We start from the raw sequence: 21,301 nt of genomic DNA, 5'->3' as shown, positions 1-21,301 counted from the left end.
CATTATTAGATCCTTTCTGAGCCTTCCTGTATTCTGTAGCTTTTGAAAGCTAAGCCAATGTGAAATATTTAATTATCTATTGGCAGTCTTGAAAGACCGGAAACCGTGAATTTTTTTTATTTCATTTTTATTTTATAAACTGTGGTTTGCTTGACAGGCACCAACCCGCACCGCCACAACAGCTGGGGGAGGATTTCCGACCCAGTCACAGCGAAGATGGTGGCAGCTACAGGAGTGGAGATAATACGTTCGCCCGGATAAGACGGAAAAACATCAGCAAAACTCCCGCTGTAGGGCTGTTTTTATTTAGCCCCAAAATCCAGCAGAGAGCTATATCAGGGGGAAAAGGGAGGCAACCAGCGGCGGACGGAAGAGGACGCGCCACAGCCAGAGCGCACAGTGTTGTGTTTGTTGGACACAAGCATGCCAGCAAAAACTAGTGCTATCCAGACCTAAGGAATCGGTTGATATAAGGAGATATAGTGCCGTTTGTGGGGCGCTTTTTGATAATCTCACCGAGGATGTATCCAAGGGGTTTCCTTCATTGATCTGGGGATTTTCTACTTTTTTGCTCTGGGGGAATGCGAGGGGAGGAAACCCAGCCTCTGCTCCAAATAACAAGAGACTCCTAACTGGGTCTCCTCTCCAAACGCAGGAAATACGGCCTGGGAAAAAAAAAGTTTGGGAGCTTTTGGAAACGAGAGGGGGGCCTATCGCTGACGTTTTGCACGCGTTGTACGACGTGATTTTTAAGTAGCCTACTACGTTTTTATGTATTAAGCTCCTGTGTTGTTCCACAGATAAAGTTTATGACAAGCAGTTTAAGTGTTACACACCGTTGGTGTTGTTATTGCAAGAGTTTTGATCATCACTATTTATAGACCAGCCTGCTCCGACCGAGGCTGTTCCTCATAGCAGTATATTTTGCCAACTGCGCGCAACAAGTTGCAGACACTCCCAGCAGAGGCAAACTTACACTAATGTGGGCCAGCGGATGGTATTTTCTGCGCTTCTCTTTTTGAATTAAGAGTCTTTGAATATCGTATACCCCTCCCGATCCCCTCTTTGGAAGGCAGAGGGGGAATAATCGTTGGAGATCCGGAGAGGGAGTTCAGGAAAGGACGGGGCTGGATCCGTGGGAATAGGCCTGCCTGTCAGGCCTCTTATGCTCTGGATCTTGGACTGGACAGGGCTCCCAAATATCTCAGTCTGGACTATTTTCATGGGCCCGCTTAAATAAAGATGGAAGGAGAATGCATGGGAATAAGAAATGCAAATCCTTTGGACATGTATGAAAAGGGATGTAGTGGAAGGTAAAGCCGCCTCAATTACAGATCACCTACTTTTTAATCAACAATATTAAGTTTGCCCACATGTTAAGACGGTATTATTAACGTAAAACATTCGAAGCATATAAAGTAAACTACTTTATGTGAAACGAGAATAGCCTTTTAAGTGAGGAATTCTTTTTTTGAAAATATTTTTCTTACAGTTTGATGCTTCATAGTGGAAAATGTATACAGTCCACGCATTATTTTTTGAAGGGGGGTGTTTTAAGAGGGGAGAGGGAATGTAAATTGACCATTTGTCGCGCATGTTGTGGAGATAAAAGGGACAGTGTAACTTTTGTAGCCACTTGCTTTGCACAACGCCAACTGTTGACAGTCTGTATCTGCTCATACGATGAAGCCCTGGACCTAACCACGCAATCAACGTTATTTCGGAATGAAGAACAATCTGGATATCTTTTCCTGACGCTGTCTGATTCTGTAATGTCAGCAGTATCGAAATATTGCGCACATCCAGATGAGGTCATTTTCAGTCATGTAACGTCAGCACCGACTTGATGAAGGCATAACATCGTTGTATCACTAACCAGTCCTTTCCGAGAAGGATGTTCAATTCAGGAGGCAGAAAGAGTGATGACAGTGTTTTTACCGCAGCTGAAGAGAAAGCCGGGCTCAAACCCAGAGCCTCTTTGGAGAAGGATACATGTAACGTGAGTACTGACGCAAACCCGGGTTCGGATAATGAACTGCTCAAGAAACTGGAACGGCGCGTCTTGTGTGAGTGAGTGTGCAGGCTGCTGTGTGCGTAGCAAAGACGTCTGTGCCGTGCTCACCATTCATGCACTGTGATTATTCCAACAAACACCTTTGCTCTCTCTTTCTCCCTCTCCCTCTGTCTGCCCGCCTGTCACTCTCTCGCCGCCGCCTCCTCCCTCCTCTCCGTGCCACATGTGCACACGGTGTCCACGCACCACGTCTAATTGCCTGAGGGCCATCAGAAGATATTATTAATATTTAACACCTCCCCGCGCCCCTCTTTTTCTCGTCACAACAGTCAATATGGCCACTCTGCAACATCACCGACAGCTTCTCATGCATGGCACGGAAGTGAGCTGCGACTCCAGCGGGGATGGCGCTGTGACCGTGCGGATTACCAACAGCGCGCCACACGTGCATCAACATGAGCCGCTCAGGGCTGCCAGCAGTGGAGCAGGAGCCGGAGGCTTTGGGGCTGTGAGTAAAATTAACCCTAACCTCCACAAATACAGTATTTCCTCCAGCTGCAGCTCAGACTCCAGACCGGCTGGGACCACCACTTCCAGGGTGCGTAGGAAGGCACCGCCACTGTTCGAGCGCTCTGCTGCTCAGTGCTGGGACCCCAAGTTTGACTCCCCCATCCTGGAAGAAGCGTGCCAAGAGAGATGCTTTCCTCAAACACAGCGGCGCTTCCGTTATGTCCTGTTTTACCTGGCAGTGGCAGCTGTGCTTTGGGGGGTGTACTTTGCGGTCAATAGTGACCGCTGCAACCCCATGGCCTTCCTAGTCCCCACAGCCTCCTTTTTAGTCATCCTAGTGCTGCTCTTTTTATTCACCTTAACCCAACCCTACACGTGGCTGTACAACCAAACATCCTTGCTCCTGATCGCGGTCACCTTCGCCATCACCTTAGCTCCACAGATACAGACTGCTGGCTACACTGAGCTGAAGTGGGCTGGCGGTGGCAATGCCTCATATCCCTCACCAGACAAAGTAGCTCCATCTCTAGCCCCTTGCATCTCCCCCGTGGGCACCTTTTCCCTGTGCATGGAGGTTCTGTTGTTATTATACAGTGTCCTTCATGTCCGTCTGTATGCCTCAGTGATGCTAGGGCTCCTGTATTCTATATTATTTGAAGCATTAGAATGGCTGCCCTTGCTTCAAAAGAGTTATGACACTACTGGATGGGGGACAGGGTTAGTGGGTTCAGGTTCTGATTGGGGAGGAGACACCCTCCGCTGGCTGGGCCCGGCCAAAGCTCTGCTCCACTTGTGTGCCCATGTCATTGGTATCCACCTGTTCATCATGTCGGAGGTGCGTTCCCGCAGCACCTTCCTCAAAGTGGGCCAGGCTATCATGCACGGCAAAGACTTGGAAGTGGAGAAGTTCTTGAAGGAGCGTATGATCCACTCTGTCATGCCGCGGCGAGTTGCAGATGAGTTGATGAAGCAAGGTGATGATGAGGGCGGTGGTGAGAACTCTGGCAAGCGTTATTCCTCTGGCGCCTGCTCTGCCTCCGCCGTCTCAGTGGGTGGTGGAGGAAGCGGTGGAGTTTCACAAGCCCAAATTGCCACAAGCGGCAAGAATTACCCTTATAACAATCACAAACGCAAGAAGACCTCCATCCCCCGTGGACAGATAATCTTCCGGCCTTTCAATATGAAACGCATGGAGCCTGTCAGCATTCTCTTTGCGGACATTGTGGGTTTCACTAGAATGTCTGCCAATAAGTCAGCACCAGCCTTGGTAGGCCTTCTCAATGATCTGTTTGGACGTTTTGACCGGCTCTGTGAACTAACCTGTTGTGAGAAGATCAGCACTCTGGGAGATTGCTACTATTGTGTAGCTGGCTGCCCTGAGCCTAGGCCAGACCACGCCTACTGCTGTGTAGAGATGGGCTTGGGCATGATCCAGGCCATAGAGCAGTTCTGCCAGGAGACATGTGAGACCGTCAGCATGCGTGTCGGCGTCCATACGGGCACTGTCCTGTGTGGGATCCTGGGAATGAAGCGCTTCAAGTTTGATGTGTGGTCAAATGATGTCAATCTGGCTAACTTGATGGAGCAGCTGGGCGTGGCGGGCAAGGTCCACCTGTCAGAAGCTACTGCCCGATTCCTGGATGACCATTACCAAAGAGAGGACGGGCAGGTGGCGGAGAGAGCCGGGCAGAGTGTGGTGGAGAAACTGAAGGGTAAGTGGCTGTTCAACTCTAACTTTCTTATATGTTCACTACATAAGACTAGAAAATGGTGCAAGGGTGCAGAGACTAGACAGACACCAGACAGAGGGTGAAAGATATGGAAATACATTTTACTTGGCTGTCTGCAACTTGTTCAACACTCACTGCTCATATTAAGTACACACACACACACACACACACACACACACACACACACACACACACAGACACACTCTGTGTCAATAATCCGTGGAGAGCAGCATCAATGGAACTAATCTCTCCAGCAGGGGATTCCTTGTGGACCGTCTAATCTTAGGTCTCTCACGAACAGAGACTGTCTGTTCTATTGTCAGGCCTTGTGTCAGAGTGTATTCACACTTGGCTCTAAATGGTGCCATCACTCTCTATTTCCAGACTGGCGAACAGTGACAGAGTGAGATATTGACATGCAGCTTTTGTTGAGGGAGTGAATAGGAGAGAATGGCATCTAGTTTCTTGCTGAAACAGAGACCCACAATTTCCTGCTCACAGAAAGAGATGACCTTAACAGTTTGCTTCTCTAGCAGTGAGAGAGAAAAATGGACATTGAGAGAAATCACTTTTTGCTGAGAGGAGTACATTGTCAGAATCACATACTACTGCTTTGTAAGCGATTTACAGAGTGAACACTCAAAATCAATGAACAGATCAGTTTTTAAGGGTGTTAATAATAGTTTAATCCTCTTGAATTTGCCATTTGCCAGAGGTTTGTCACACACTCAGAATACTTTGAGTTTTATAAGACATCTGTCCCTAAGTTAAATTACATGTTACAAAATGTAGGTGAATTATTTTTGGATTCCACGCCACTTGACAACACTCTTAGCTGTTAGCTCTTCTGTCTTTCTGTCCTTTGCTTTCTCCGCTTTCTCCGTCTCCTTTCCTTCCATGCTCCACATCTCTCCCTCTGCTTTGTCTTCATCCTTGTTGTGTTATCACATTCATTGCCTCAGTCTCTCACCTGTCTCCCAGGCCTGTACATGTGGTCTGTTGTGTAACACTGCTTTATGGCTGTCGGGCTGTCTTTGGTCAAGTCTTTGCTATAGATCGCCCAGCATGCAGAGTGATTTGCCTCAGATAGCGTGCTTTCAACCATTCTCTGTTATTTAGTCCCTAAATACCCATCACCCCACTCTCCTTTAAACAACAACAACTAAGCAAACACAGCTTTGTTTGACCATGAATGCAGCCAGTTGGTAAGATACTGTAGTTTTTAAGTAGTTGCATTAGAAATGGACTGAATCTAAGGGATATATGTAATGATTGTGAGGGATGTCGCAGAGGCAAACAATCTCCCATCACGATGCAGTACATGGAATGTACATTTTGTCAAGACTATATTAACTGCCAAATCTCAAACATCTGCTTAATGTATTTAATGAAAGATGCAGGGATGAGTCATACCTCTGTTGACAAATGCATTAACTATGCAGGTATGTGGCGAGAACATCAAAGGAAGATAAGAAGTTGAGACTAGTTAAGTTTGAACTGTGCACCATTTTCAAAAAGTGCACGTACAGTGTATACAGTAGGGTATGCAGTGTGTATTATATCCACCTTAATAGTGTGAAGCTGTTTCATAAAATTAAAAGGACAGTAAGGTTTATTTACAGTGTACAGTGGCCCTACATTCAGTCATCCTTGAAATAGTGTTTGATCATCAACATGGGCCTTCAAGTCCCTCTGTGGTTCAGTGAACAAAGAATGAATTTTTGGTTTCCCATTCCTACTTTATCCAATCAGGAGAGAGAGCGCTACAAAGAGGAGGTCCTCTCTGCGCGTACATGGCTCTTACAGCAGAGCTACAGTGTGACTGACGATTGCGGATCAGGCGAAGCAAACGTTACCTATTCAGGCACGGCCTATATTACCAAATATGCAAAGCGAGTGAAGACTGTGAAAGAAGAGAGAGGACAAAACAAAGCTGCCAGAAATAAGAGAGTCGTGCAAAACCTGCATTTACATCGGTGTGGCATTTGATCATTGGAAAAACCTCAAAGTTTAAAAGATTACAATACAATTGCTCTTAAATGTGAAAAGGTTATACACAAATTAAAAATGACAGTCAACACAGCAGTTTTAAAAGTAACAAAATCTATTGAAACAATTTGGCAAATTGGGTTGGTTTCAAATGTGCCCCTTTTGTTCACTGGATTTGTTAAAATCACTTGGGGTCATAAAAGTCACCTAATACACAATCACTTAGGTGATCATTGGGTCACTTTGGGGGGGTGTCACCCAACTTTGGTTTCCTAAATGCCATGTATATAAATGTGATGTCAGCTTGATTGCGGTTTTTGTGTAGATTTGGACTTTTATACGTTTATTCCACTTTGTTTAAATGGCGAAGTGGAGAGGCCTCGTTCACCTGTTTGGAGCTGGCTGGTGAATGTGATGCTCGTATAGGCCTTGCTGGATACACCGTGACTCTGTTTGTGGATCTACTGATCGCTGTGGATTACTTTTTTTCCGTATCATTGGATTACGGCAAAATACTTATCTTTTTTCTCAACGTGTCTTAACGTTTTATGGTGTGACTGTGCTTTGTTTCTGCATTTGGAGAGGCATCTCAACAGACTGTAGGTCCAACACTGATTATTCACTGTTACATTTTAGTTGAATTTAAGTGTCGGGGCATCCCGCCACCGTCTGTCTATTGCGTTCCAAGATAGCCGTGCCGCGATTGGATTTCATAAGGGCGAATTGTTAAATTGTTAAAATGTAATTTAAAATCTGCTTTAAAAATAAACAGATGTGTTTTGGAATATAATGTTCAGCTTCGGCACCTTTACCTAGGTGCTAAAATATACAATGACTGACTAAGTCCATAGCAACCAGTGTTGAATTGGTTATTTCCCAGTGTCCTTTGCTGAATGGTCTCAATGTTTTATTGTTTTATTTCATATGAATACTAGTTTACTAGAGGAGGAACTTAGTAGTTGAAGTAATGCAGTAATGCATGAAGTGTGCATTTAGTTTCCATGCTTATTGTGTTTCCACAACTATGTTAGTGAGTAAATCTACTGAAATGGCCACCACACCATAACAGAGGAGTGTGATGTGTAAGATGAGAATGCAGAGGTTAACTCATGTACATCATGGTTGTAAAAAATCAAATGACATCTGTACTTCTATGTTAAGTGCAAACTTGCACGCAAGGGGAGGGCCATGCCTTTTTTTCAAATCATGTTGGAGGGCCCTGGAAAGATTATTACTGGTGAGGGGAGGGTCACATCTTTTTAGCCTAGAGGTCCCAAAACTCTTCCAATGGCCCCTTAATTAAATAACAAACAGTCCCTAACTCAGCAATGGACACTCACTCTCTCAGGCCAGTCACTCTCTTAAATCTTTAGATGGTAACCCAGTGATTGTCACATTCCACTATTGTTCTTCCTTCATCCTCTCTATTTTGGCAATCTGTGTGTGTGTGTTTGTGTGTAGGTTGGTGGGTTTTAAGAGGTCTTATTATTCAAGCACATCAGGACCTCTAAGTTTCTCCCACATCTGTGCACAGTATTTCTTCCCTGTCTAACTATGTTTGTCTCACGAGAATGTCATTCTCAGTTTTCATTTAGTTGTTTATTGTGTACCTTTTTTTCACATATTAGTTACTTACTTACTTACTTATTTATATCCAGTGAGATACTATGGTATTTACACCCTCCATGTTCCTGCTTTGCCTTGTACCTCAATCTCACTCTTATCATCGGTTGCTCCTAGTCCCCTGTGCTCGACTGCTCATGTCTCCTCTGTGCTTTCCTATCCAGTTCTGCCCTGTCTTTTTCTGTTTGTAGCACACTAGCATTAACTGTAGGTGGTGAGACCTGCAGTTTTCTGCCCTGTTTAGCTGGTCTTTATGTCATGCCTGTATCTGCCTGTATCTCCTAAGTGCTGCGCAAGCACACACACACACACACACACACACACACACACACACACACACACACACACAAATACAGGAGTGGACCTACAATTACTTACATAATGCCCTTCTACATATTAGGTACATCCTTATTCCATTATCATTATTGTAGTGTGTGTGTGTGTGTGTGTGTGTGTGTGTGTGTGTGTGTGTGTGTGTGTGTGTGTGTGCATTAGTTAGACCTCCACATGTTTAGTTACAGTGCAGAATAGCAGCATGTTGTATATCTGCAGACTCAAGGTTTAGACCTTGAACTGTTCTAATGGTATCATGGGGTGGCACTTTGTCAGTTTCAGTTTGTGTGAGTCTGGAGGTACTGTCTGTGTGTGTGTGTGTGTGTGTGTGTGTGCACATTTTTGTGTTTGCATGCACAAATAGTTCCTTGTTCTGTCTTTTTTTATGTGTCTGTGCACATACACCCATGTGTATAAACATGCCTATTCTTCGTGCAGTTGGAAGTCCATGCCCTCAGGCAGGTTAGTCTGTGCTACATCAAACATGTCACCTAAACATGGAGCAGCAAATGGCAGATCCTTAACTATAACCAGGCCAGCCCCAGTGGGTCATGGACTTTGCTAATCTACACCCTGGCTTTATCCACTGTTTTCTGGTAAAAGTAACATTTTAGCTATCTCATAGGGAAGTATCTCACTTCCATACCACCTCCATCACAATTTCTGTTGCTCTATAGCTAGTTGAATATTTTTGTTGTGAAAAATGTGCTTTCCATTATAAGAGGACATATGCTTTGTCATGGACTTGTCAAGAGTTCTCTTGATTAGCAATTCCTACTCTGCAGGTTGAGCTCGGTTAAAATCCCACTTTTCATCTTGTTTCCTCCTCTGGAGTCATGGAAATTCCGCATGTAGATCACCATAATACACCATTAGTAGTTCATTAACCCAAGGCCGATCTCAGTGCCAAATTTCATGGAAATACATTCATGATGAAAGGTGGGAAGGTGAAAGTGAAATTCTGCTGAGAGGTTAAGACAAACTTATCTGATGGTGAAGTTTTCCGGGATCATTGATGCCATGTAATGTTTACAATTTTTATTCAGGCACTGCCCCCCTTTATGTTGTACATAGCTGGCCTTTTCCACAGAAGGCAAGATTTTGTAATTTATTTGTATAGCACCTTTTAACAACACGGCAAATATGAGATATAAAAGACACATAAGACAATATAAAAAGAAGACATTTTAACATGTCCCGGTAGAAAAAACACAGGTGTAAATAATGAAATAAATGATGGCTGAATTACATTTAGCTGTTTCTGTTTCATGGTCCTGGTATTGTGCATGCTGGCTAACTATCACACTGTCATGGCTTACTGGCATACGCGTGAATTCAACAGAGAAAGTAGAGCAGATTTCATGTTTACTTTCTGCAGCCAAAGTTTCTCAGCTGTTTTCAGTAGATTTAGATTTTATTACAGAGCATGGGAGAGGTGAGCAGTAAAGAGTTTGAGCAGAGAGAGACGGCAGCAAGGTCGTTACGTCTGTGCTGCATTATAATTGTTTCTCCTCCTCAGATCTTCACCTTTTGATAAGAGCCACAGCGCTGCATTGGCCTATCAAACAAAGTGTGTGTGTGTGTGTGTGTGTGTGTGTGTGTGTGTGTGTTTTATGATAAAGATAAGATATCCAGGACATAAAATGACAGATCAAAGTATTTTTGCCTTAGATACACAGACCAACATGTATACACACAGAGATTTATCACTTATAGATGTGCACAGAGTAGAAACTAATTTAGGGCTTTAAATGTTGTCTTTGTAGAGTAAACTCCCTGTGTGTGCATTGTTCTGTCTTTTCCTTTTTCTCTCTCTCATCCTCTACTTTTTTAATGTCCTTCTCCTGCACAGTCTCATACACACACACACACACACACACACACACACACACACACACACACACACACACACACACACACACACACACACACACACACACCACCTTCAGTCTGTCCTCTGTTTCTTTGTATGCTAGTACAAGTATATGTGCGTTTGTGTGAAAGCAATGCTCTGTATAAAGTTGAGAGGAGACAGTTGCCCTAAAGCCTGTGACCCAACATGGTGTTGTTTCGGCCCTGCTACTTGTACCTCATTTGTTTTCAGCAACGCTGCCACTACAAGGTTCAAAGGCCAACTGTAATCACTTGACTAGGTGGTCTCGCAAACATGTCTGCGTCTGGCTGAGAGAGAGACTGAGACCAAGCAGGAATTTACTGGGAAAGGAGAGAGAGGAAATTAGATAAAAATGGGACTTTCAATGTGGGATCATACATTGTGATTGTTGCAGTGGTAATCAGCTAGATTGCTGTTTCTTTTGTTTTAGCAACATCTTTACTACAACTTATGACTTTACCCTAGGTGTGACAGTCATCTTCGTGGCAGGCAATTAAAAAAGAACAGAGTCCATGTTTTATCACTCACTAATCCTGCCTAAAGCAGCTTACACATGATCTGCGGTAAAATCGCTCCGCGCTGGCTGTGCCATTGTTTTTCTATGGGGTTAGCGGTGGAGACAACTCGGAGGAAGCGCCACTGGTAGCGTGGCACACCACTCGAAATTGCCGTGACTCCTAAACCAGGGTATGATGGTATATGGTATATATAATATATGATAATAATATATTTTAAGTATGGGTGCCTTTCATAGCACTCAAGGACACCTTACAGTTAAAACAAGCAAAAATACAGTTAAAAAGGCAAATATAATTAAAAAACACTCCTAAGCACTGCGCAAGCACACACACACACACACACACACACACACACACACACACACACACACGCATGCATGCACAAATACAGGAGTGGACCTACAATTACTTACATAATGCCCTTCTACAATATCATATTAGGTACATCCTTATTCCATTATCATTATTGTAATGTGTGTGTGTGTGTGTGTGTGTGTGTGTGTGTGTGTGTGTGTGTTCCAGAGAGAGAGAAAGGACGGTGTAGATCTGACACTAAATCACAATTTAACAGTGACAGCCAGTAGCCAAAGAACCGGCAGAAGCACTGATAGCAGGAGCTTTCTACAGATAGTCTTCTTTCTTCTCTCTCTCCTACTTCTTTTCTGCATCGCTCACCCTCTATCCTTATAGACCTGTAATAACACTTACTGGGATCCTCTGCATCTCCCTCCATTAGAGGATCTCTAGTGTCAAACACTTATTCTCTCTTGCACACATTTGTCTAATCAGCTTTCTTTTGTTCATCCACCCCCACATATTGCTTGAGAAGTTTGTCATTCCTATTGCTCAAAAATGTGTTGAGTCAAATGTGTTTGTGTGTGTTCAGCGTTGATAAGCGTGCCCAACCCTGTCCTAGCCTGATTGCATGTGTAGTGTGCACGCACACAAACACGCACACTTAATCTTTAACTAGTCTTTTCTGGCAGTTTGCTGTCCATGTAATACACCTTGCTATTTTTAGAATAAGTCTGAATACATTATACTGTATTATATTAATCCCAAACAAACGAGTCACCTGCGTGTATTGTATTTCATCTTTTTGACAGGTCTGTCCAGTCTTTCCGGTATGTGTGATAGAGACCAAAGGTTGCACATGCTTATTCTTGTTTGTGAGTTCTCAGTCATTCAATGAAGAATTATACAACAGTGTGACAAATTACATTGTCTTTACACATGCATTGCTTGTATTTAACAGACACTAAAGTATTATCTCACAATCAAATAAAGCCATTGAATGAATAATTGGAATGTGACTTGTTACAGGTGGAATCACTCACTACCTGGTCTCATTTATTACTCACAAGATGACTTGCATTTTCTTTACTGGTGCCACCATGCAGTAGTTTTTGCCCTGGCAATGAAATGTGTATCTTAAAATAACCAGCAAATATTTCAACGTATACATACACACAAGTAGATATTAAGGAGAGAGAGAGAGAGAGAGAGAGAGAGAATGAATGACGTTTAACAAAGGTCTTTGGCCAGATTAGAACCCCAGACATTGCGGTTTTGACCAGCAGGCCACCGTTTTTTTTAATTTCTCAATGCTGTTACTTTGGGAAAATGTCATGCACATTGCTGACCATCAAATGCTGGATATGTATGTATGAGTGTCAGACAATCAAATGACAAAAGTGTCTGTGTGTGACTTACTATAAACTTAATTTTGGGTTTGCACACATGGGGCCACATTAATATCTCCCATTTACCTGCTAGTTATTCTGTATTTGGTGTGCATGTGTGTAATATGACAACTGTTTAAAATTCCATGTTTGCGACAGCTGTTTGTGCCAGTGTGGCAACAGCGGCTGGTTGTCTCTACTGCCCTGTGTGTTTGTGCATGTGTGTGTGCCAACTCAAGAATGCTGGAGTGGTGCTGTGTTAAACGGCTGTTCTGAATAATAGATACAGAGTGCGGCCTCAAGCCTGTTAAAAAATCCATGAGCTTCCTTTGCACTGGTTTATATAGCTAAAGAGCATATAAGAGTGAGCAAGAGAGTTATAGCCATAATGTGGGGGGAAAGTAAGGATGAGATTTGGGAAATCACAAAGAAAAGAGCGAAAAAAAGAAAGCAAGACAAACACACAAGTCCACTTATGGTGGATGGTGGTAGTACAGGGCACAAAAACAAAATGTCTGTAAAAGCCCACATTTGGTGGACTCTGACACATTCTAATGCCACTATTCCATCTGTCATATACACTGATATTTTAATGAGTTTGCCTTCCCAATTGTAAACATGTAGTCAATTATTGTAAAGGAGAATTAGGCAAACCATGCCTATTCCTGACTGATCAGAACTTTAAGAATCATTCAACCTTATTTATAATTTTTTACACCTTCACTGTAGGATTTATCAAGACATGCTACTATGATAGTTATTGTATTGTTTTCTTATTCAACAAAAGTAAACATGTTTATTTTAAAGCGGAACATGTTTTAATCCCATGTCTTATCTAGCCTATTTATTGGTTTTAAATTAAATTATTTAAATAAACCTATGCCAAAAATAACTCTAAAATAACAAAGCATGTGAATCTACTGAATCGTACAAAAAACATATATACTTGATCATATGTATTAGTGCAGGAAGTTCCGTTACATCATATTTTATTTTTAAAACATGATTTGGGGAATCTGACATTAGTTTGCATAATTGGTCAATGGCAAAAAATACAAAAGCGTTCTAGGACATTTTAAACTGTAAAATTAAAGTATGAGGCAGAGGCATAGCCTTAGCCTACATTTTCCTCATATGACATAGGCCTGTTACTTCGACAGCATTGCCTGTTTTAGTGTGTGTTTGCATTGCGTCTATGGATGGCTCCGCTGTAAAAAGCACAACGTAAAAATGTGCATTGATGCCTGTGCAATCAATGTAACACTTAATGTGTTTTGTCATCAATTATTTTGCTAATATTTGTCAAACACTGACGACGACTGCAGGTCACAACCTCTCAGCTGAGCATGCGCGCGTGAACGCGCACACACACACACACACACACACACACACACACACACACACACACAATTTATTTAAAGACCTGAAGCTCTTAATGTTGTGCTTGGGTTTTTGAAAGAAAAAAAAGATAGCACTGACAGACAAAATTGCAATTGCACTATTATGCCCACTGTGAATGTCAGATAAAAAACTGCAAATTAGTGATGTTTTTAAATGTAGCATTTGCCACAAAACATCTGAGATGTCTGTCTAAAAATGTAAGTACTGGCCTTCAAAAACCTGTATCAGTCAAGTCCAACTATAAACAGCATGTAAAGCACTGTTCCCTGGTTGTCTGTGGAAAGGGAGAGTTGTGTGACAGAGGGAAGAACAGAAGAGGGAGGGAGGGAGGGAGGGAGAAGAAGAAGAAGGCAGAAGGAGCATGTTTTCAGGTCATGACCCTTTCCCAAGGATTTCCCACAGTCTAGCTGTGTGTGTGTGTGTGTGTGTGTGTGTGTGTGTGTGTGTGTGTGACAAATCCATGTCATACAGCAGAATGAATCACACCATGGTATGACTCAAATGAGAGCATACAATTCAAGTGCGTTTGTGCTCCCCTTTTTTATGTTATATGAAGAGAAGACTTCGTAAGCAGGGGCGTCGGACTGGGGGCTAAAAGGGGACTGAGTACCCAGGGCCCTCATGTGAGGAGGGCCCAAAAAGATGCTAGAATGAATAGCTGTGGATGCGGGGAGGGGCCCATAGAAAATGCCTTTCTACAGGTCCCAGAATTTTGTGGTACGCCCCTGTTCATAAGTATAATAAACCCCGCTGCATATGTGTATTTTAATACCATGCACTGTTAACCTACCAGCGTGCTTCAAGTTGATATGTGGCTAAGTGTGGCACACGCATGTAACAGAGTGACGTGTCAGTCATCATCGGCCTCCCCTTTTGCAGAGGACCAAGGTTGGTCATTTCTTGCTCAAGGACTGTCCTCTGCTGGTGAGCGACAGCCTCCCCTAGAGAGAAACTCAGAGCCTCTGTGAAGACACACACACACACACACACACACACACCATTTTGCCTTTATTAGTCAGATGTAATGTTAGTAAAAAACAACAGGAAGAGAGAGGGGGTGACTATGGTTTGGGTATCATTGACATTTTGTCCATTCTCATTCCAATTCAGCTTATCAATCTGTTTTTGAATCCTCGTTCCAATTGTTGTCATGTTTTTTGAGCACAAAAAGAAACTTGAGAAATCTGTAAGTGATATTGATTCTCATTGCGTTCCAGACTCTTAGTAGCCTAGAAATCTAGACGCACCCTATCGGCAGCAAACGTAATTTGCAGCCAGGGGGTCTAGCAACTCTCCGTTGGCTTGCGAGCTGGAAAGGCGGTGGGCGGGCTTAACATAAGGACGGCAGAGTTACGACGATTCCGCATGAATTCCCTGCTACTTGAAAACGAAGATGGCTGCTGCTGCTGGCGAACAGCGTTCTTTCGAATCGGCTTTGGCCGCGACTCTGGAAGACTTGGAGTTAAGCTTTTCTTTGAGAAAAGAACAAAGAACAGCACTGAAGTCATTCTTAAAAAAGGAAGATGTGTTCGGAGTTTTGCCGACCGGATACGGCAAAAGTTTAATCTATCAACTAGCGTTGCTCCGGTTGGTTGTAGAGCTATCCTATTGCGTGCAGAGGGAATTTGAAAGACAACAGTTTATCCCGCCCCTCGGATTGAGCCTGGCCAATGGTGAGTTCCCAGACCCAACATCTTGATGTGGGTCTGGCTTGTCAGGCTAGACTCTAAGTCTTTTGTAACTGGTTCCAGTTAGAGCAAGTTCTGGATACCCTACTCTACCCAAGGGATGATGTGACAAAGGTCTTGTGCTTGACCCAAACCTAGGAAGTCTGAACCCCTTAGGCTGCTTATAGAGGATTTATTAAATCCCCAGAGTATGGTTTTAAAAAAGAGATAAAGGAGATGGAGAGAAAAGACGAAAGGGAGGAAGAAGAGGGAGTGAGTGAGGAACTCCCTGGACTAAAATGATTGCCCAAAAGAGGGAAGGGAGGAGGGATGCATAGATTGGAGGGAGGAATGGGAGCGTATTTGAAGGAGGATCGTGCGAGAGTCTCATCCCTCGGTTCCATCAGCGTGTCCAAATATGGAAGCATCTGCTATTGCACTAGGCCTGTTCTCAAGACCCGCCACTGACCAGGGAGAAAACTGAAGGGAAGGGAAGGGAGGGGGTGGGGGTGGGGGGGGGGGGTGTAGAAAAAAAAAAGAAAGACCGGTGAGAGAAGGTTTAAGTGAAAGGAAGATGGCTGAAAAATGAGAGAATGTGACAACAGAGATAAGACAGACTAGCTAGATAAAAAGATAGGTAGTGAGAGGCTGCCTGAGATCTAAGGTTTGGCAAGACAAAAGAGAAAAAGATCGAGCGATAGTTGAGTAGAAGTTGGACACTGGGAAGGCCAAATCTGCGAAAAGGGAAAACAAGTTAAAGTCTATTTTTTTAGTGCAGGAGTTGTTTATTGTCTGACTGTTCCAAGTAGCAAGATGAAAGTGAAGAATGAGAGAGGTTAGATGAAGCTCAAAACGCTAAGGGGAAGTTAAGCCACCGCCTTCATTAATTTTTCAGTTTTGAAGTTGACCTAAGTTGCTTTGATGCTTTAGTAAACTAGTGCAGTGCCCGTTGAGAATGTGCCTGTTTGGAACGGGCTGATTGCTTGGCCTGTGGTATTGCTGCTTGTAGAATTCTTCAAAACCAAATTGTACCCCAAAATGACTTACAGAACCCAAACCACTTAATATGCAACTCCCCTGTATACCCTACTACTAACTTACTGATTTACCTGACAGAGAACGTTGCAGATCTGCGTTAATCAACCACCAGAACCGGACTGTGTGTGTGTGTGTGTGTGTGTGTGTGTGTGTGTGTGTGCGCGCGCAGAGAGAGAGAGAGAGAGAGAGAGAGAGAGAGAGAGAGAGAGAGACATGGTGTTGTCTTGTGTCGTATGATCGTTAACAAATTTAACATTTCAGCAGAGGTGTTAAATTCCATACAGGTTTAGTGGCTTGACAGTTAACGGTGAAGTAGGGGATTTCATTCGCGGGGGTATTTTGGCGATGGTAATGTTATTAGTTAGCAGTATACTTAATTAACCCGGGGTGAGTCTGATGAAAAGTGCTGTGTCTGCCCGGTTCAGCTCTGAGATTTTCTCGCATTGCATAGCGCTGTGAAGGAATAATCAAGATTAGGTTATGTTCTGCCTCTGGTTAGAAGTGGTGAATGTAGGCTACAGCTCACAGCAACCTAATACTATATAGTGTCTGGCTTTTGTTTGATATTTAGTGATGGCAAATGGCTTTTTGTTGAGTTTCTTCTTAGCGAAAAAATAGACACGGAAAAGCGTAGCGCCTTTTTTTCGCCAATCTTATTCCACACAACAGTCGCGATGTTCCTTTCAGCTATCCGCTTGTGCTCCAGGAAAGTGAAGAAAAGTAAGTTTTGTATATCCAGCAATCATGTAGCTATTTCGGAAGCAGGAAAAGAGTAAAAAGCGGTAACACCTCCTCTCTGTGTCTGGTCCTCCGCTGTGCTCACTCAGCGTGCAGTGTGAGAGGGGGAGTGGCCAGCGGCTAGAGCAGTAAAAGCCAATGTGTGCTTCTTTTACCGATATATGTTTAACGATATCTTTTGCATTTCAAACAATGTCAAACTTGGCACCGCACCTACTCGTGCCCGTAGCAAGACACATGTCAAGTTTGAAATCCATTGGACTAACGGTTCAAGAGATATGCGCATAACACACACACCAACAGACAGACAGACAGACAGACAGACATTCCTGAAATGTATAGATAAATGTGTGTTAAGTGTCTCTCTTTAACTCTCTGTCTCTCAATTTCACGCACATTTTCCCCTTTCTGTGTGTGGGACCAGAGGGGAACTGACAACCTTTGGGTCACTAGGGAAGGTTTTGATCATGCGCTTGGAAGCCGCCATAAAGTCAAAGGTCATTTGTCAGGAAGGGTAGAGTCCGGATTGGGACAGCCCTGTGGGGATTGTCTGATTGCTTTAGTCTAAAATATTCACCCAGACACTCTCACAGGGGGACTGCTGAGCAGAACCTGGGGCATATGTGTGTGTGTGTGTGTGTGTGTGTGTGGACGTGCGTTTTTTAATTTAAAAATGTGTGTTTGCACACAAGTTGTTTAGAGCAGTGGTTCTCAACCTTTTTGAGTCCCAACCCTCAAGAATATTCAGGTTGGTGTTTGACCCATCACAGACCCAATCGCAATCTCCCATCTCCCATCTCCCATCTTTAGATAGATTATTTTATCTGAAAAAATATGCTTTTTACAATAATATGATATAGGCTAGAGGAAAGCAGCAAATCCCTGCATTTGAGAACCTGGAAGCAACAAAGAGATGACTTGGGAAATGATTTAAATGTTTATGGTCAATAATTATCAAAATTGGTTAAGGATAATTTTCTGTAGTTTGATTAATTTACCAGATGCTTCAGTAGTGCAATGTGTTTGAATCTGTATGCATGGCTGTGGTAGTGAGTTAGGAGTGTGTTCATAGGAGAGTCATTTTCTGATGTGTGTGTGTCTATGGTGTGTATGGTCTTCGGGTGTACATGTGGAATGTGACGACTCAACTACGCTTCCTCTCCATTCATCCTTCTATTCATTCATTCATTTATTCATTCATTCATTCACATGTCGTGTATACACCCTTTACATTTGGACTCGTGGAAGTGACTAGTGCATGTGCTGTGTATGTGTTTGCATGTTGTTGGCAATTTCAATAAAGGGCAAAGGGGATCACACTGCAGTGCACTACCTTGGATGAGTCATATTCGCAGGAAAGGTGTGTGTGTGTGTGTGTGTGTGTGTGTGTGTGTGTGTGTGTGTGTGTGTGTGTGTGTGTGTGTGTGTGTGTGTGTGTGTGTGTGTGTTCATTCAGATATATCACCATCCAATATGTCTCAGACAGGCAGATGCTGCATATTTCCAAGAAAGGGTGCATTCATTGTGTATAAAGGGCTATGTCCTCTTTGAGGGTGTGGGTTGTATGTGCACTCTACATACCTACACACACACACACACACACACACACATGAACAACCAAATTAATCTCAACATTGTACAGTTGTTGTGCACTTGGAAGTGTATGCAACTCTTCAAATAAACACAATAAATAGAGACATTAACAATGGACACACTTGTTTTTTTAATATTCTACAGATTACTGTAGTTGTTGCCTAATGCACTTATTGATGCCTGGGTGACAAATTAAATGACTAATTAACTAATGATAACAAATGCAAATGTGAATGTAGATGCTTTGACATGGGGCTCACTGAGTTGTCTCATTAGTATGAAAATGATGTGTATCATTTGCTAAGGCCTTCGCAGTCACCAGATATCAACCAATTTAACACCTGTGGCCGATTCTGGACTGGGCTCATTGTACTGATTAGCACACATTAAATCAGAGTGTGTACACCTACAGGTGTCTCTGTTTGTGTTCAGTAAATGTGGAGTAGAGGGCTGAAATTTGTATCTTGACCCAAAAAACAACTGGACCTTGAAGAAATTAGACTTGAATGGAACCAACCTTAGAACAAGTGATCAAAACATTATTCTCTTATTCAGCTTTAAAGGTCTACTGTTTTTTAGTCATTTAGAGCTGCTGTGGGTAGAATGCAAAAAAACGCCAGAATTTGAATTAGAATGAGACCTCTTCCTGCAGCTCTCCCTCTCCCATCTTTGTTGCACAGGCAATGCATGCACATAACAGCCAATAGGAACGCTCTTGTTCTCTGAAATGACCTATGATTGACCAAAGTCTCCCGTGACGGCTAGATTTTCTGAAGCCAAGAGTAGGTTCAGAAGTCCAGTTTTCTCTCAGACCACTTGAATTACAATTTGCTGAAAGATTACTATGGAATATTTTCCTAACAATGCCAAAAATAAAGTGCCTACCACAGCACTTTCTGTGGCAGCAATGCATGTATAGAGTGTAACAGTATAAAAAATGTATAAGAAAATCACTGGAGCTGGCTTACTCTGGAACAGGCACAAACTTTAAGATGATGAAGCCACACCTCTAAGTTAGTAATTTCCATGCTTTGCTCATGTTGTTACATATAGTTTAGGTTGTGTTGGCTCCACAAGTCTGCCAGATAATATTTGAATAGGTGTACATACATACTGTATGGGTATTTCTTTGTCTTTGTCTTTGTGTGTGTGTGTTTGTTGTGTGTCTGTATGTATTCTAGTTGTTGTAGTAGCAGTCCTCAGCTGAACCCTCGCTGCTCAAGCCAGCTGGTATGAATAAATCAATAAAAACCATTGAGCTGCATTGAGACTTTAGAGTGCTAGTGTCAGTTTCTTTCCCAGAGTGCTGCCTTTACAGTGCCTAGAGGAGATCAATACACACACACACACACACACACACACACACACACACATGCACGCACTCGCACACACACACACACACACACACACACACACACACACACACACACACACACACACACACACACACAAAAGTACACGTGCAGATACACACACACACACACACACACACACACACAAGAGACTAGTGTGTTTCAATGATTTTGGCTGCACAAACTCTGTAGTGAAGGATTAGCTCTGTTATGCAGTGGCACTTTATTGTCTAGAAAGTAGCTGACACTCAGGCACACACACATTAACTTGCTGTGCAGTGTCAGTCGGAAAACTACAATTTTCAGTGTCTATTATGTCAATCCTTTCCTTCACAAGTCAAGGTCTGTTTTAGAGTTTAGAGCAACCTGTTGATAAAGTTAGAAAGCTGAAATGGAAGTAGACAAGGAATGTGGGTTATGCGAGGCATGCTAAACTCAGTGATCTTCAAAGTACTCTGGGTCTCTTCCTCCCCCTCGCCATCTCTTCGCCGTTTGCCACTCTGCTTTACGTATATCCTATGTGTCTGTGTCTCTAACTCATAAGCATTTTGCTGTAATGAGTGTCTGTAGTCATTGTACGCCTCTACGTCTTCAGCTAGAGGATTTTCTGGCCTTTTACTGACATGAAAGTCAAAAACATTACTGAATAATTTTTTTTTTAATTCAATACAGTACATCATTTGAGGTTCTTCTGTCACTTTAGCAGCCGATCTCAGCCAACTGCACACTGTAAGATTTTTATGTTATGATAGAAGGTGCTGGCTGTGCAGATCACTGAGAGTGGGTTTTGTATTCACCAAGGACTCTTTACATTAAGTGTTGTCAGTGGCCTGGGCTGTGCTTCATAGATTTTGTACCTTTGCTTCTGTGGGAGGTTTTACTTTTGTGTAAACTTTAATATCCTCCTAATCGGCCTTTTTTTCACAGAAGACATTTTGACATGTCACTATAGGAAATACACAGGTGTAATTAATAAAATGAATGATGTCTGAATTCCATTTAGCTGTGTCAGTTTCAGGGTCCTGGTATTGTTAATGCTGGATCACTGTCACACTGCCGTGGCTTACTGGGACACTTGAATAGAACAGAGACATATTTATTGTTATTACTAACACCTGTGCTTTTTAAGTAAAAATGTTGGTCGTGGAAAAGCCCTATGGTTCATATCATAGAAATTATTGTAGCTTTAGTTCTGCCAATAATGATCAATTTGACTTTT

The 21,301-nt window shown here is 42.8% G+C and overlaps 1 protein-coding gene across 2 annotated transcripts in view; it reads left to right on the top strand.

The window, feature by feature from the left end:
• Window positions 1–150: 150 nt before the first annotated feature.
• adcy9 (adenylate cyclase 9) overlaps window positions 151–21,301 on the top strand; it is a 38,311-nt gene continuing 17,160 nt past the window's right edge. For both annotated transcript variants that reach the window (XM_031289172.2, XM_031289171.2), the window contains exon 1: window positions 151–4,236. In XM_031289172.2, coding sequence (XP_031145032.1) covers window positions 2,349–4,236 — 1,888 coding nt within the window. In that variant the 5' untranslated portion in view covers window positions 151–2,348. The remainder of the gene's footprint in view (window positions 4,237–21,301) is intronic.

Source organism: Sander lucioperca, chromosome 4 (assembly GCF_008315115.2).
Source record: "Sander lucioperca isolate FBNREF2018 chromosome 4, SLUC_FBN_1.2, whole genome shotgun sequence".
Taxonomy (NCBI): domain Eukaryota; kingdom Metazoa; phylum Chordata; class Actinopteri; order Perciformes; family Percidae; genus Sander; species Sander lucioperca.
Note: the sequence above shows the minus strand (reverse complement) of the source record. Positions and strands in the feature narration are given on the sequence as shown.